Source organism: Cardiocondyla obscurior, linkage group LG13 (assembly GCF_019399895.1).
Source record: "Cardiocondyla obscurior isolate alpha-2009 linkage group LG13, Cobs3.1, whole genome shotgun sequence".
In the NCBI taxonomy this organism is placed as follows: Eukaryota; Metazoa; Arthropoda; class Insecta; order Hymenoptera; family Formicidae; genus Cardiocondyla; species Cardiocondyla obscurior.
This window is the reverse complement of record NC_091876.1, coordinates 373,730-390,248: the sequence shown is the minus strand read 5'-3', so window position 1 is coordinate 390,248 and position 16,519 is coordinate 373,730. Positions and strand designations below refer to the sequence as shown.

General features: G+C 32.5%; 1 protein-coding gene across 2 annotated transcripts in view; it reads right to left on the bottom strand.

The window, feature by feature from the left end:
• Positions 1–16,519, bottom strand: part of Slo2 (slowpoke 2) — a 72,317-nt gene that overhangs the window by 9,679 nt on the left and 46,119 nt on the right. For both annotated transcript variants that reach the window (XM_070665101.1, XM_070665102.1), the window contains exons 5-16: positions 13,040–13,114; positions 12,182–12,265; positions 11,988–12,082; positions 8,507–8,690; positions 7,066–7,230; positions 6,406–6,626; positions 5,580–5,777; positions 5,085–5,311; positions 4,393–4,920; positions 2,453–2,614; positions 1,594–1,747; positions 73–178 (exon numbers count right to left, since the gene is read on the bottom strand). In XM_070665101.1, the coding sequence (XP_070521202.1) occupies positions 73–178; positions 1,594–1,747; positions 2,453–2,614; positions 4,393–4,920; positions 5,085–5,311; positions 5,580–5,777; positions 6,406–6,626; positions 7,066–7,230; positions 8,507–8,690; positions 11,988–12,082; positions 12,182–12,265; positions 13,040–13,114 (2,199 nt within the window). The remainder of the gene's footprint in view (positions 1–72; positions 179–1,593; positions 1,748–2,452; positions 2,615–4,392; positions 4,921–5,084; positions 5,312–5,579; positions 5,778–6,405; positions 6,627–7,065; positions 7,231–8,506; positions 8,691–11,987; positions 12,083–12,181; positions 12,266–13,039; positions 13,115–16,519) is intronic.

The following is a 16,519-nucleotide window of genomic DNA, read 5'->3' as shown; positions in this document are numbered from 1 at the left end:
TCAGAAATCAATACAATTCTATTGCTAATGTTTTATTATATTTTTCATAATCGTTCATAGCATTAAATATACCTGAGCCAGCTGAAGGCAACAGAGAGGCTTCTTCTCCTTAAGAAGATAGCACAAGGTTGGCGAAACTCCAATGAAGGGCGAAACTGGCGGAAATCCCTTGACGATCCTGCAATATTGTTGGAACTTAATTATTTCGTTTCAATGTTTCTGTGTATAATGCTAAATTTCAAAGGCGCGCATCCTTTATTCATAAATATCTCTTGAAGACCAGGGTAATAAGATGATAAAGTGAATACTTGAAGCGTGTCATGGGCATCATAAAATTTAACTTGAGAACAAATAAATTCTTTATAATTATTATTCTTTTTAGTCGTTTTAATATTTATCGAGTAAAACATTGTTATTTTCGATACATACTTACGACGACGACATTTCAACCAGCTTTATAATCTTTATAAAGGTTTATACATAAAATGTACATAACTTAAATACATAAAATAAACAAGTTTGAATAAAAAAGCAAATTAAATGGAGATGTGTAAAAGCGTAAAATAAGAGACTTACCCTTTGAAACTGTTGGACGGAAGTCGTGCAGCAAGACGGCAGTGCACAAGGACGATGCAAGAAGGAAGACATCGAAAACATCCATGAGGACATATAAGGTGTCAGGCAGGACAGCATCGAACAGCGAATCAACGGCACCGGACGGTGCCGTTAGTGAAACAGGCATCGAGAGACATTGAGACAGGATACATCGACCATTGGTTTGCACAATTATATTTAAAGGATTCAAGATGAATAAAGTGCGTCGCGTATGAAACGATCCGGTCTATTGTAGTCGGTATTTTACGATTTTCAATGAAATAAATAAGAAATCTACGAAAATAGTTTATGTAATTCTATCTCTGGAATCCTACTACGAAGCTCTAGATTATTTTCTACATTCCAGATCTTTTATATGTATAGAGATCGAGATCGAGATATATAGGCGATACAAGAGATATTAGAGATTGCGGGTGTATTTACTGCTAACTAAAATGAATCTAATGGATGGAAGTAAAGTGTTGCCAACCAAGCGCTTCGTATACATCCACAGTTCAGTCGGTAACTGCTTCCACTCATTAGGATTCACTAGTATTGACGCTACATTTCCGCGATGCTAATTTTTTTTTTCTCGCTTGGCTCACTTTTGGAGCTTTGTTACCCGAGTGCGTATATGTATAAAAAATATGAAATACATATAATATGCATAAGAGATTTGTGATGCAGATAAATTAAAATCTGTTACATCAAGACTGTTACATGCAGGTGCACGAGACAAAGTGCGACATCGTTTGCCCTCAAAAAATTATGCACTTGTGCTTTAAGTTATTAATATTATTTATAACGTATATTAAATAATCTGGAAAAAGAAAAAAAAACACAAATTCCTGCTAGTAATTTCTTCTACTCGATTTGCTTATCTATTTTCGAGCTATTTTTCGTGCCACATAATTATCAAAAATTGCTGTCATAATAGTCTTTTTTAAATAATTTATCACAATGGAAAATGAGAAAAGAAATAAATAAAAATATGCTTACGCGATTTTCTCGCTTGGTGATCTCCAAGGAACATCGTCATCCATTTCATCTTCGGTCTCATCAGCCTCGTGATCCAAAGATTCTTGGCCAGGCAGATGTAACGTTGAACTGGTCAACATATCTGGTACTGGTAGAATGCTTGGCCTTCTGCTTCCTGAAATATTGTAAATAAAATAACATTAGCGCTATATAAATATTTAATATTAAAAGGTATATAATTTTCCAAATTATGTTTGATAAGTAGTATTTATTTATGAAATTAAAATTTAAAGATGAAAAATAGCCAGACATTATTATACATTTTTTAAATAATTGCAAAAAAAATGGGTAAAAGTGGCAGTTTTATTCGTTAATATTAAAAAGTAAAATATTATAACATTATAGTATAGCTCATAAAGTTTTCAAATTTTGATAAGCCAGTTAACAATTCTAAAGCGTTTCATGAAGACATTTGACTAAAAAATATATTTTGCCATATCTAAAAAGGATTGCATTTTACAACACACGTGTCACATTTTTAATTTAATTTTTAATTTAATTTAATTCAATTTTGCACTATAGCAAATTTTATCTCGATCGTATCAATATGAAATGTAGAAAGGGGTTAACAGCAAACTTATCAATAGATAAATATTTCAACAAGTATTGGGTAATATAAAAGAATAAAAAGTTGGAAAACGGATTTTTACAAGAAGACAGACAATGAACGAGTCATAAAATAAATTACGGGATTTTAAATTTGTCACAATTAATATTTATGTTATCGTAGTATATAAAAAAGAAATAAAATTAGATGAGGTTGTTCCTAATTTTGGAAAAAATTTTTTACTGCGTTAAAGAATTAATAAATAAAACTGACCTCTCCTTTGCATTAAAATATCTGGACTAAGCAGATTAGGATTCGGATCAAGAGGTCGTGGCACATCAAGATGATTTCCCGTAACTGGTGTTTGTGGTGTAGATCCACCTTCTTTTAAGCATTGCCTCGAGTCCCCCAATCCACCGGGATCGAGATAAGTCGCTGTAACATATAAGATTGACAGCGATAAGTGATTCTAATGTTAAAATTGATTCTTATATCATTTAATAGATTTACAGATTTATGGCATATTATTACAAAAGAAATGTCTTCATAATTATTGATTGAATGCCAATTATAAAGATAAAATATCTCTCAATAATCAAAAGAAAATAACTTACTAGAAAAAGAGCTATTTTGTCTGGCTATTTCATGTTTTGTATTCTTAGCATAAATAATTGTACGTTTACGTGTCCTATCAATATTCTGTATTTAATGTAATTTATACCAAATTATGTGATACGCACATAATTTTGTACTTTGCTTTTGTGTTATGACCGTTTATTATCGTAAGAAACATACACATATACGTATTCACATTCATATACAAACACATAACTATATGTAATGTGAAAAAATTGAGATCAAAATTATTAAAATTTTTTTACGTAAATTACTAATGTAAAACAATGCTTTCCGGGATATTTTATTATATTACTTTCAACTGTATTAATTAAATTAAGCAGTATTTTATACTTTTGCAATTTTCTATTCAGAAACTGCATTCATTGAGGATTAATTGTTGGTAACGAATATTGAGTGGTACATAAAACAGTATACGCACACGAATTGCATACATATAAAGCGTCATGCAAACGGAAACCATTTTGACAAAGATATGAATGAAAAGGAAGGAATTATTAGATATTTTACTCAGTTAATCTTCAATCAATATTGTGTACTAAAATTTAATCGCACGTATCATTCGGTATGCATTATTATATCCTAAATCTTTTACGTAATTTCACTGTAGTATATTAGAATAGTATAGGGCATCAATTAATCCAATAAAATAAAGCAACTTTGTGAATAAAAACATTTGAAAAGTAAATTATTTAAATAAAAGACAGAAATTTATCAGTATTTTATATATTGGAGTTGTTAAGTTTTGATGAAGAATGAATAAAACAATATTAAAATAAATTCGTAATATTAAGTTGTGATCAAGTGATATCAGAACTTATCAATTAAAAAAAAACCTTGCTGTTGTTCCTTCTTTCTCTAAAATAAGTACTTCTATTAATCATTAATCTTACTGCTCATAATTTATAACTGCAAAGCGTTGTCTTATGCATGCGTACGTGTATGGTGTGTGTTGAGATATAAACATTTAACAAGTACAAACGTTACGGACATTTTTCTAAGCAAAATTAAAAAATGTCTATTAGTGCGATAAATAATTGTAAAAAAATATATAAAAATGTAATGAGTAATAAAAAAGATTTTTTTTTATACCAATTGTAATCAGGTGCTTATTTTGAATTAACTCTTCGTATCCAGCAGTTTCACTCTGAAATCTTTTTATTTCAAAGTTTTACTTTTTATTATGTATATACAGATATATAAACTTAGTTAATATATGTATAGTTAATAAAATAAAAAATACGTTAAAGAATCAATTCAAAATGAATATACTGGCTTCTAAAGAGTTAAAATAAATATTTAAATGTATTAAATATTAGCTAATTATTAGATAAACGTGGTTAAATTATCTCAAGTTTAATGTATAAAAATAACATTGGACTGTACTTAGAATTAAATTTAGAAAAGCTTTTATAAGCTTACAGTCCAACAATAAATCAAGAAATTAGGTCATGTTATATCTAGATTTTAATTTGTTCAAATTCAAGACGTGAAATAATATATATATTTCTAAAGTGAAATAAGAGAGATAAATATAAAATTGAAGAAAAAGAAGCTTAGGCGCATGCGACACTCACGGTGGATATTGGATGCGAGTAAGTTGTAGTGTTGGGTTGGTATGGACGTGTTAGGAAGGACCTGCAAAAACACCTGCGGTGGTAACGGGGCCCTGTGACCTTGGAGGCCATTCGATTGGTCCTGCACACGGGGCCCCGTGCAGGTTTCCTGTTTGCAGAGTGTTTCGTTCAGCGCAATGCTACAACTGTTGGAAAACCGTTGGTGCGCATCGGTATCGTTGCTGATTGCTGTACCGTTTCCGTCGCCGCCACCGGTGCAGCAGGTCGATATCGTCGTGGTAGTGGTCGTCATCGTTGTCGCCGATGTCATCCCTGTTGAATTTATGCTCGTTGTTATAATGGTGGTCGTCGGGGTGCTCGTTGCCGATCCGTTATTCGCGGACGTAGTGTCCGTCTTCGTCTCAACGATCACCTGCGTTCCCTCGCCATTACCGCCCTGATTATTCGCGACAACAAACGCGGAATTCTCCTCCTTGGTGATACTCATGTAGTAGCAAGTATCGGTTTTCTTCATTATATGTCGCGGTCCTGTGTATAAAAATATACATAAATGTGATAATCCATTATTTCATTTTTCTAAGGATATAATCAAACAAATTGAGAGTTAAAAGAAGTATGCTTAAAAGAGAGAGAGAGAGAGAAAAAAACGAAAAAAAAGCAAAAAGAACACCGGTAATGTGTCATAAGATTACCAGGATTCAGCAGGATAGTGTCCTCGTAAAATTCCGGAAGTTCCGCCGGTCTGACGGCGACAAGCGCAACTCCGTATTTCCGGTGGCTATGAAAGGAGGCGTAAGTGAAGGATTTTCCCTCGTACTCTCCGAAAAAGCGAGAGTCTCCGAGAATTATGTGATAAATTTCGTTGCCGGAACATTTGCCATATAGTCTGTGCCATAACTCTGGTGACTGTTGACCTTCTCTGTAAAGAGAAAGATTTCAGTTAAGATATTCTTTTGTCTTTATGATGTTTAAACGATAATTTTACACGCGTTTGTAATTTGATAACGCATACTTTGCAGAATAGATTAGAAATTAAAACTAATGAGTGTTTTAAATAATCTTATTAAAAATTAAATAGATACTAGAAGAACGAAAATACGTAAAAGTGCGGACTATAAAAAGTGTACGTGGCTATAGTTAAATTTATAGTCTAATTATACTGCGCGATACATTTGAGCAATACATACTGTCCTCTGGAGGTGTGTAGCAACAAAGTAACCAACGTTGATGCACCGGGACACGTGCAATTATTAGCCAAAAGGGCGTATTTAAATTCGTCCTCGCACACCACGTGCTCCGCGAACTTCACATGGAGCTTATTTTCCGGACGGAAGATTTGAACATATTGAGGAACGTTGGGCGCAAAATCTTTTACCGCCCACGATCTGCAAACGTTAGATTTATCTTCGATTAGATGCAAACGTGCTTTCAGGCTCGAATCGCAGGTAAAATAGCAATACATAAAAATATTTAAAATAATCTTGCTATTTGTAATAAAAAAGGAAATTTACAAAATTAATTTCTTTTTATTACATATAAACTATTTTCATCAACATTATTTTGCTGTTTTTGAAATGTAAATTTATATTTTATTAAAATATTTTATTGCTTAGATATTTCAGATTTTTTAATAATTTTGTTTTGGTACATAAATCCTTTATTAATTTGGAATTTAATTAAAAGCATTGAACAGAGCTAGTGCCTCAAAGTGCTAGCTTACAAGTCAACTTTACAACTAAATTCAAAAGTAAAGGAAATTAAGTGATTAAGGTCAACAGGGTGGCTTAACTTCTATTTAAACTCTGAAGTAAAACTTAAATGAAAAATGTTTGAGATTTGTAAAATAGATGATCAGAAATAATATTAGGATTGCAATGTTTAATCTGCGTAACGTTAAACTTATTAAAAAAGAAAAAAAAAAAGAGGAATCATGGGAAGATATTGAATTTATAATGACAATTATAAACTTAATTAATGAAGCTTATAACGCAACGATTTTAATTGATCATTTACCTGAGTATCGTGTGTTCGTCAGCAGCGGTTTTATCAGCATAATTTCTCGCCGCTAATACGAAACAAGCTTCCGCCTCATTCATCCTGGCCCTTGCAAGATCACCATCCTTCAAACATGAACCCTGTATGTAGATCACTCTTTGAGCCCAGATCGGTACTTGCAGGATCATCCGCATTGTGGTGTCAAGTTCCATCGGTGACAAAAGCACCACATAATAATCCTACTCGTATTAACATCATTTTCCATTATTAATGTGCATATTTATAACATTAACAATAAAAGTAAAAACGTGTGAAAAAAATAATACAATTCATACTGTCCATATTTTTAAACTTATTACGATATACGTAAATTTTTTTTTTCTTTATGTAAAATATGATATATTCAATTGCAACAAATATTATCAGATTAAATTTAACATTGTGACTTTTAAGATAATTTTTACTTTGTTCCACTATCAACATTCATTATTTTAACAATATGTGTTGTACCTAGTATTAATCATTAAAAATTAAATTAAAACGGAACCTTTTTAAAATTATTTATCTCGGATATTTTAACTGTAATAAGCTGAAAGTTTGAAAAAGATTTTTACGAAATCACAAGTCATCTAGTGCATAATGAAATATTCAAGGCACGTAATTTGTTCGTCGTCTAACCTGTAGCAAGGGATGGGCGTAAAACTCATTTAGAAAGTCCATAATGGTGTCGGCTTGCAGTGTCGTACTGCAAACTACCACGTGCTTCTCGCTTTGCGCTCTGTGCGACGAGTACGAGCCTCCCAGTTTCTGTCGTTCCATCCATGTGAAAGCTAGTTGTTCGAACTGTAATCAATATCAGATTATGTAATAATCACGGCAGGCAAACGATTAATACACTTGATTGTGTAAATCGCAATTTAAAAAGTTCAGTTGTTCTATTTAAATTCGTCATATTAAGATTCTTTCTCTAAATAGCTCATTGAATTACACATATTATTAAATGTTTTTAAACACAAAAATTTTTATAAAAACGTTTTCTTTTATGTAAATGCAAAAACATTTTTCCCCAGACAAATTGCGAGGTATTAATTATCATTATTTTAATGCTTGAACAAGCGCCTCAGTGTAGTACTAAACAATTTATTGTATTATAAATCATCATAATTTCATGCAAACTGTACTTGGAAGCTTTTAATTGCCTTTAATAAATTTTCTCATTTGAGAGCTAATGAGGCAAAAGTGCTTTACTTCTATAAATATACGGCCATTCCCCCGTTTAATTATTTTCGTTTATCTCGACAGTGACGCGACTCTATCGACCAAAATCGAATTTAATCGAATGCGAAAACGCAAGGGACGGATGCGAAGAGAAGAAGGGTTGACACATCCTGTTAACCCGTACGAATTGGCACGTATCTCGTGTGCAATTGGCAGGCAATCTGACAGACAAATTACAGCGATCGACGAGGCTTTGCGTATTAAGTGCTGCGCAATCAGTCGACGCTAATAGACAATGAGTAGATATAAGTTGCTCTTGTCGCTTTGACCAATTAATATAAATATTTTTTGGTCGATTAAATCCTCACTAAGAGCTAAATCAATTCAACAATTGATCGTTTAATCAGGTGATTAAGGTTTCAACTTTCCGGGAAATTATTTTCTATTTTTTTTTTTTTTTTTTTTTTTGTTTTTACAGTGATGTAAAGACCATCGAATGGCATGATCTCGGCTCAATTCGTATTTCTCGTATGTACGAAATACATGTATATGCATTTTATCCCTGACAACTAAAAAGACAAATATTCGTAAAACGACAAGGGTCAACTGCGCGGCAATATGGTCGGTAATATCAGTCTTGTTTCGGTACATTTACGGCTTCCCTAAGGCGTGACTCGAAAATAACGTCTATAAAAGGAGTTCATGAAGCGAACATCATTGTAACGGCCACAACTGACGGACATTAAACGAGATGAATACGAGTTTAATGCAGCGCTGCACCTTTACGGGAATTTTTTTTATTATGTCATAGTTTATTTGCAAAACAATATTTTAATAATATAATCAGTCGTAAATATTGCTTATACATATATTTATATAAATGTGTAATATGTGTACATACCTGCGTCGGTAAGACTATGAGAGCCACGCAGATCATAATGACCATATAAAGTTGCGAAGGCCAAATGTCTGGCACAAAATCACCGTAGCCTACCGTGGAGAAGGTTACCACGACGTAGTACGTACTTTGAAATAAATTTAAATGCCTGTGCCCCGCTCTTTGGAAGTGCTGGATCCCGCATACGCTGAAACAGAAAATTTATCGAGTTAACTCAAGATTAATTGTCGACAGCCACGGAAACAAATAGTCGAGACAGTTTTAGTCATTTTACATGAAGCCCAACGTGAATCCGCATCGTATATAACTGCATAGTACCAACATAATTTACGCTTTCTACAGTAGCGCCACATTGCGAACGATATCATTTGAATTTAAATGGTAAGCCATTGAGAATTGAGAGTTCTTTATTTCATCAAACGTGATATAGCACACACAAATATCTCGCTATTATTTTGTGCTAAGGAAAACTTTCAGTCGATCAACGATTTTTCTCTTCATTGAGTCAATTAGCGTGTAACTATCTCATTGATAAATTCGCAAAGATCAATTAGCATGACAAACTTGAGGCGCCTCTTAATGAATAAGTACGACGTTCACTTTTGATTTAAGTAAAGATTTATATTACGCTTCACGTAGAACAGCCAAGTTTCTTTCCACCGGCAGTTTTTATTTGTCAATTCTCCGTCTTAATTAAATAGATGCGACAATTAACCGAATCACTTGAAACCGAATAAAACGGCACCCTCGATCATTCATTGATTGTAACAAAATTGATGCAACAGCGCAAGAAAAGGAAGAGATTGAACCCGATTGTGAAGAAATCACTTCGTATAAACTGGCCGGCGTTTATAACCAGCCCGATATCCATTATGCATACGGCCCCGTTTCTATATCTATATCAACGTATATATTTGTACACCTCTTGTTCATTTTTTTTCTCCCTTCTTTTATCCATTTCCACCATCATAGTTTTCGTTCGATGTGTCGTGACAAGAGTGTGTCCCATCGTACGTTAATTAACAACAAATCGATCGACGGTATTTCACTTATTTTGCCAGCATACTAAATACTCTATGTAATCTCATAAATACGCAATTCATTTAATTGCAAACATGTTTTATGCATGATCAAATTACTTGCAACTTTTGCAATTTTTTAAAAAATACAATGTCATAAATTGACAATAAGTTATGAGCTATAATTAAATTACAATTATTTTAAACTCGTCAAAGTTTATCATAAATATAAGTAAAAACATTTTTTTTAATATAATAAGTTTTATAAAAAAATTGTTATTATTATTAGAATAGATGCGTTTTCAAAATTTGCATCTCTAAATGCGGAAGAAGGCACGCGAGCAAAACCTCGTCGTTTTATCTTCAACGTCTCTGCGCGTCAATTTTCGTCACGTTTTCGCGTACGAATGAACAATAAAGTTACGCATTTCTGTTAAAATTTTCATTGTTCCCCATTCAAGCGTCGTGGTTTGTTAGCACCGTTTTCACTAACGAGTCTCGTCCGGGTGTACTTCGTCATCGTTCCAATTCAATCGAACATTATTTTACAGAAACAAGTGAAACATAATCGAGATAGATTCTTCTGTCCATTAAAAGAGAGTCGTTAAAAATTGTGTCGCAAAGTTTTGTGCTTGCAAAAATTTTTTTCAGTATCTACCTAACTGTAGAGTATATTTCAACAATTAAAATACACAAATTTGTCGCAAGTAGGTACAGTTATTTCATTGTCATTTCAATTGTGGAATCGATTTTCGTACCAAGTATATAAGTCTTTTTCTACACTAATACAATCGATTTGGATGCATTATAGAATAATTTAAGAAAGTAGGAATTTTATGAAAACTAGTTGTAAAGTAGTTGGCTACTTATACATAGTATACATATGCATATAAATCAAGCTAGTTAGTGATCGAACCTGCAAATGTGATAACGTAAAATACGTGCGATTAAAATTGTACTGCTAATCCATACATACTAAATTCACCACACAAAATTCAAGCTATTATTATTTTTTTAAATTTCTTTTTTCTAAATTTTTTAATAGAATTCTTTCTCTAGTCGTCTCTTTGCATCTAGCTGTAAGTGCGACGACTTTTTTCACGCCGTAAAGGAAATTCGTTGTATCGTCGCGACGTTTTGCACTTTACCTCTTGTCCTTGTCGTAGATAATACGAATGTACAAGGGCGAGCTGGCAAGTGCGCCGCTCTAGAATCATACCGTAAATAATAAAGCGTCGCGATCGATGGTGATACCAATCCATCTGCACAACTCGGAGTGCGATTATTTATTAATGTCTGTCCCACATTTCGATCTGGGTCGATCAGACGTGTTTCGTCATTTCCACACTCGTCCCTAACATTGAAGAAGAACAGCTGTTGGTCGCAATGATTTCTTTCCTTCCATATGTTAAACTCATTCAACATTGATCTGTCAAAATAGTTCCGTGCACATTCGTTCCTTTATTTTTCATAAACTGTAGTAGCTGCAAATTATTTGCGGTCTGCAACTTTGACGGTAATACGCGATGACGACTGATGTAACAAATTTCACCATCTGAATGTGACAGGCGTTTTTTTTTTTCTTTTTTAATTATTTTTTTTTTTTGCACTTGCACAGCCGATATCAATTTTTGTTATCCTGTAGTGAAATCACATTTTTTTTTAACGCTGCAAACTTGCCTATCCTTCAGATTCGCACCGTAAAAAAATTTGTATATTTTTAAAATTAATTATCTAAGTAAAATTTAATCTGCATTTTTCTTTTTATTCGATTATTTTCTTTTCTTAATTTTTAAAAGTATTATTATCGTAATTAAAAAAATTTCTTGATTTACACTACTTTACTAAAAGTGTTTTCAATGTAAGTATTTGTAATATTGCAAAAATGGCAGTGGTGAGATCACACATGCAAACTATTCGTTTATTTTTACAATCTAAGCTTTCGCTGCACCGTCGTGTTCACAGATACAACTTCGTAAGAAGATTAAACAAGATGAACCGCAGTCATCCACGACTTGGGTTCGTAAATAGGAACTCGTATTCTGGCTGAGAAACTTTTCTCGTTATTCGGATAATACAATAAGTCCCTCACGCCGACAAATGAAATACGTTCGTTATGTAAACTTAAATAACGAGCGAATACCATGATGGAAAACTTCATTACGGCAGTGTCACGATTCAAGTCCATCGCGAATATCAGTTCATAATTGTTTGCACGTCATTGTAAATGCGTCGCCCTCAATCAATCTTAATATAACAATACAACCTTGTATTATTAAATCAATTTTAAAGCATTTTTCTTTTCTTAATACGTAATTAAGAGAAAAAAAAAATAAAGAAAAAGCAAAGAAAAAAAACAAATACGTTAGGGATATTAAAAAAACGATTAAAAATTTCTCCTGAATTACCATACGTAACTTTCGTTCCATTTAAGAGTTAAATAAATATTACTTGAGAGCACTTACCTAGTAAAGACAAGGCACAGTAATGTAGCGCTAAGGATCATCAGTTGTTGACTCAACGCCGATTGTGACTTCTGCATTGCTCGGTGTAGATCGTTCTGAGATTATAATTAACGTTAAATAAAATCAAATTTGGCTTGACGTAATTTATATCGTAATTTATACAATCGTATATCCAATTGGATTGAAATACTCACAAACATGTTTTCCAAAGAGTGTTTTGCCAACCAACAATTTAGGAATACCGGAATGAACAGATTTCTCATTGGTGGGTACAGTAACTGCGAACATAAAAACATCTTGACTCATACCATTTTCTACTGATATTTATTACAATATTCTATCCATTATGAAGTATAATTAACACTCTGCATACATTAAGCAAAGATGTGGTATAATTTTCTATATGCAAATTGGCCAAATCGTATGTCGAACTGAAATAAAACAATCGAGAACACTGTTAGTTTTTACAAATCATCGATATCGAGCGTCATCGATGCTCGCCGTCTCGCGGTTTAAAGAATTGTGAAATAATTATAGTATAAATGTATAAATATATTTGCTTTTTCAAATGCTATTTTGGAATATTAGAATTATTTTGGTCTTCTTATAACTACGCTTTTCACTCATTTTCACGATATGAGATGCTCATAAATAGATATAAAATTAGAAACTTGTATCCAGTTTACACGCTACATAAACGTCACCGCATAATCCAAAATTAATGAGATTAAGTTAATTAAATTTCAAAGCGCAATAACTGTGCACGTAATGTCGTTACGTATTATCCACTGTGAGATAAAGGTTATTCCCTATGGGACATGTAAAAATCGATACATTATAGTCAGGTATATGCAACTTGACGCGAAGTTTGAACATTTTCCCGTAAATGCGGTTTATAGTTAATACTAGAACAAACCAAATGTTGCAAATGTAAAAATCTTAACTCTCGACTACATAAAACTAATCGAATATATTACTAATACAGGATAATTTTTAAAGTAATTAAAAAGAAAATGCTAAAAAAGAGTGACATAACTCTCGTACGGACTTACCGTAATTGTAAACGGGATTGTGTTGACTAGTTCCAGGATGAAGTGGAAGGATAGAAGCTGCTGCCAGACATTTCCCTGTGAACATTACGAAGACAGCTCAACACACCCAGTGACAATTTTATCAAAGTACAAACCGTGAATAACAATTCAAAAGTAAACATGCGCTTCGCTGTTCTGCATTTTCTAAAGTAATTCTGTAAATATTATAAAGACAAATATGCATTAATAAATGTAAGAGGTTTCGCAGTTAAGCGGCGCGGCACGGAACGCAGGATCAATTTCATTTATATCGAAAACTTGATTTCTACTAAAATTGAGAAGAGAATTCTTGTTCAAATAATCATATATATATATATTGTATATATATTTGTATTATTTGTACCAATTATTAGAAAGAGAAAACAGTACGTTTTACAAAATTATTGTTAAATACGTTGTTTCAGTTTTGCAACTTTATAAAATTTTCACATTTTAGATTATATTTTGCTTTTATTTTCAGTATAAATATAATAAAATTGATTCCAAATTCATTTCTACGCCACTATAAAAACGACGTCCGTCTTTTCGAAGGTGAAATCGTAGCGAGTCGAGTCGAGTCGCGATAAATGCGTAGGAAATTTTTCATCAGAGAAATTAATCAAAAATTATGTCTTTCTAATTGTTTCATAAAAAAAATAATTTGCCGCATCAACGTCGGCAGTAATTAACTTTGGCTATGAGACAGAAAAGGTGAATACGTGCGTAATCAGATCAGGAACTTCTTGGTCTCATCGTTAAACTCGCCCGGCTGACTCGACATACATATCTTGCCGAGAACGTGACCCGAATATTACATTTTTGCTTAAACCACGACCTTTCATCGTATTATGTGTCTCTTTGACGTTAACGACTGACTTTTTATGCCAATAAAAGTTTTCCATTTATACAAAGTAGATTCTTAATTAAGACATAAAACAGTTCTCATTTACATAAAGTTATTTACGTTATTTTCTTGCAAAAAAGCAAACGCTAATTCTGCTGCGATATCATATTAATTCGTTAATATTAAACTAATATACTGCTATTTTCAAATCTCTTTAAAATTTGTCACGTATTAAAATGTAATGGAATATCATGTGCCCAGCGGAATCTCACGTACACCAATTTGTCATATAATACGTATATGTATTTTCGCATTCTATGTAAAATAGTATAACGTAGATTTTTTAAAATGATAGTAAACTACAGCTTAAGAAATTCGACGAGCGTAAATATTTTTAAACATTATTCATTTATGCGAACGTCCTAAATAATGCCGCGTCTTAAAATACTCCTAATTACCATCTCGTTCTATCGCGGAATATTCAACAGCAATCAACAGTGTATATAATATATTATACTGCAACTTCATGATATAGACAGGTTATATACATACATGTGTAGTACGTTAAGTTTTGCTTTCAGCACTTGAAACAGCAATGTTCGTCGTAATCAACACATTAACGTTATAATAATGCTACTTGGAGTTCTTTTTTTTATTCAACTTTACTCAACTATTTTAGATAATGATGCTGTTATGTATTTTAATCCCTATCCAAATTATATATTAATCATTTAATTTATAAAATTAAAATATTTAATTTATTATATTTTATTATTTCGTATGTTGTTGCGTAAAATGATTTTATTTTTATCTTTTCTACCATTACCCAATACAAAAAATAACAACAACAAAAAAAAAATTCTAAACGATGTACACGTTATCTGTATTAGATTACCCGAGTCTAAAGAGTTCTCACGTGTCTTTGTTGCAAATTCTTTACCTTACTCTACAATGAAATAAAATTCCCTTGGAAAAGTATGTCAGTTGGGCCTATACATCTACAATAGATTCATGTGCTTGTATCCCAAGCAATTTTGTTGCTGTCATATAAAGAGGCTCGTCATTACAAAAGGATCTACTAACTCTCAAGATGTATCCTGACGAGGGGATATTTCAACCTCGGACCATCGGGTAGATAAACTTTCATTAATATACGGCTTATACACATTTGCTCTTTTTTTTCGTGTCGACAAGCTTAATTCTGCTTTTCCTAATACGCATTCAATTAACTTTATTTAATTAATCCATAAATAATTAACTTATTAATACACATTATATAAAATTATAAGCATAATTAAATTATATAAATTTTTGTAATATAATTAAAAAATGTATGCTAATCTTTTTTTTTTTTTTTTTTTTTTTTTAATGTAACAGAATTAAAAAAAAAACAATTTTCTTATCTTACATATTTCTTATTTGTCTATAAATTCTTGGTGCAATTTTATCATATGTGGTTTTATTTTCAGAAATATGATGGCATCTTGGAAAGAAATTGGCAATGCAACAGCCACGCCGTGGGATTCATCTCTTAATGGAGAGTCGTCTCTGTGGAGAACTCACCTTCTCTCCTTCTCTCTCTCTTTTTTTTATCTTTTTTTTTTTTTTTTTTCATTGAGGCAATAACGCAGCTGAAAGCTCCACAGAGGCTGCATCCAGACGATAACCGGATGAACTTTTTCGAGAACTCCATGACTATTAATATCCGCTTCCGGGATTTACAAACTAGCGGTTACGTCAGTAAACGTAATTTAAGGGAGTACAAAAAAAATAAATTGAGATTTCGAGCTCTCTATAAACACTTTGCCGTTTTACGGTCGAGATCATCAATAAACAGTAAAGCGAAAATATCTTTTAAAATTCAAATTTAATAATTATATTAAAAAAAAAAAAAAAAATATCTTATTGCAGAATAAAATAATCAAATGCACATAATATTTAACTCTAATAAATTTCTTAAATATAAAAGTGTTAACTTTTTATTGATTGAACTAACAATTAACTTAAGAGATTATTAAAAGTAACAAATTTAAAAATAATAAATTGTGTCCCCCTTGGTTTTTAGTAAAATTAGTCTGCAGTAGTGTCATGACGCTAAGCTGAGCTTCGAATGTTTAATTCGCCGCAAAGCGCGAGATAATTCTGAGAGCAGCCATGTAACTAACGGCTCTTTAAATTCCATTTGTGCAGCGTCTTCGTTTCCTCTAGAGAAATCCGATAAGAGAGGTCTCTAGAAGTTTGCAAATCCGGAATGACGGGCGGAAACATTGTCGACAGAAATAAGGGACGATCGAAGGCAGACGTGCATGTCGATCCGCATAAAACTACACCGTTCCATAATCATTAGTCATAGGTCGGATTATAATCTTCATTCCGCCTGGGACGACGAACTTACGATTATACGCGATAGGATCAATGTAACGTGTCGCATAGCGCACTATGCAGTCGTATCGTGTCTGCGTGTTACCGCGTTAATTTCAGTATTTAGTAGATTCCGAAGAAGCTTCGACATCGAACCATGCCGCAAGTCGCAAGACTAAACTTATAAACAAGGGAAACCTGATGTGATTTTGCAAAGCACCTCTGTCGCTTTCGACTCAAGTTATCTTTTGCGACCG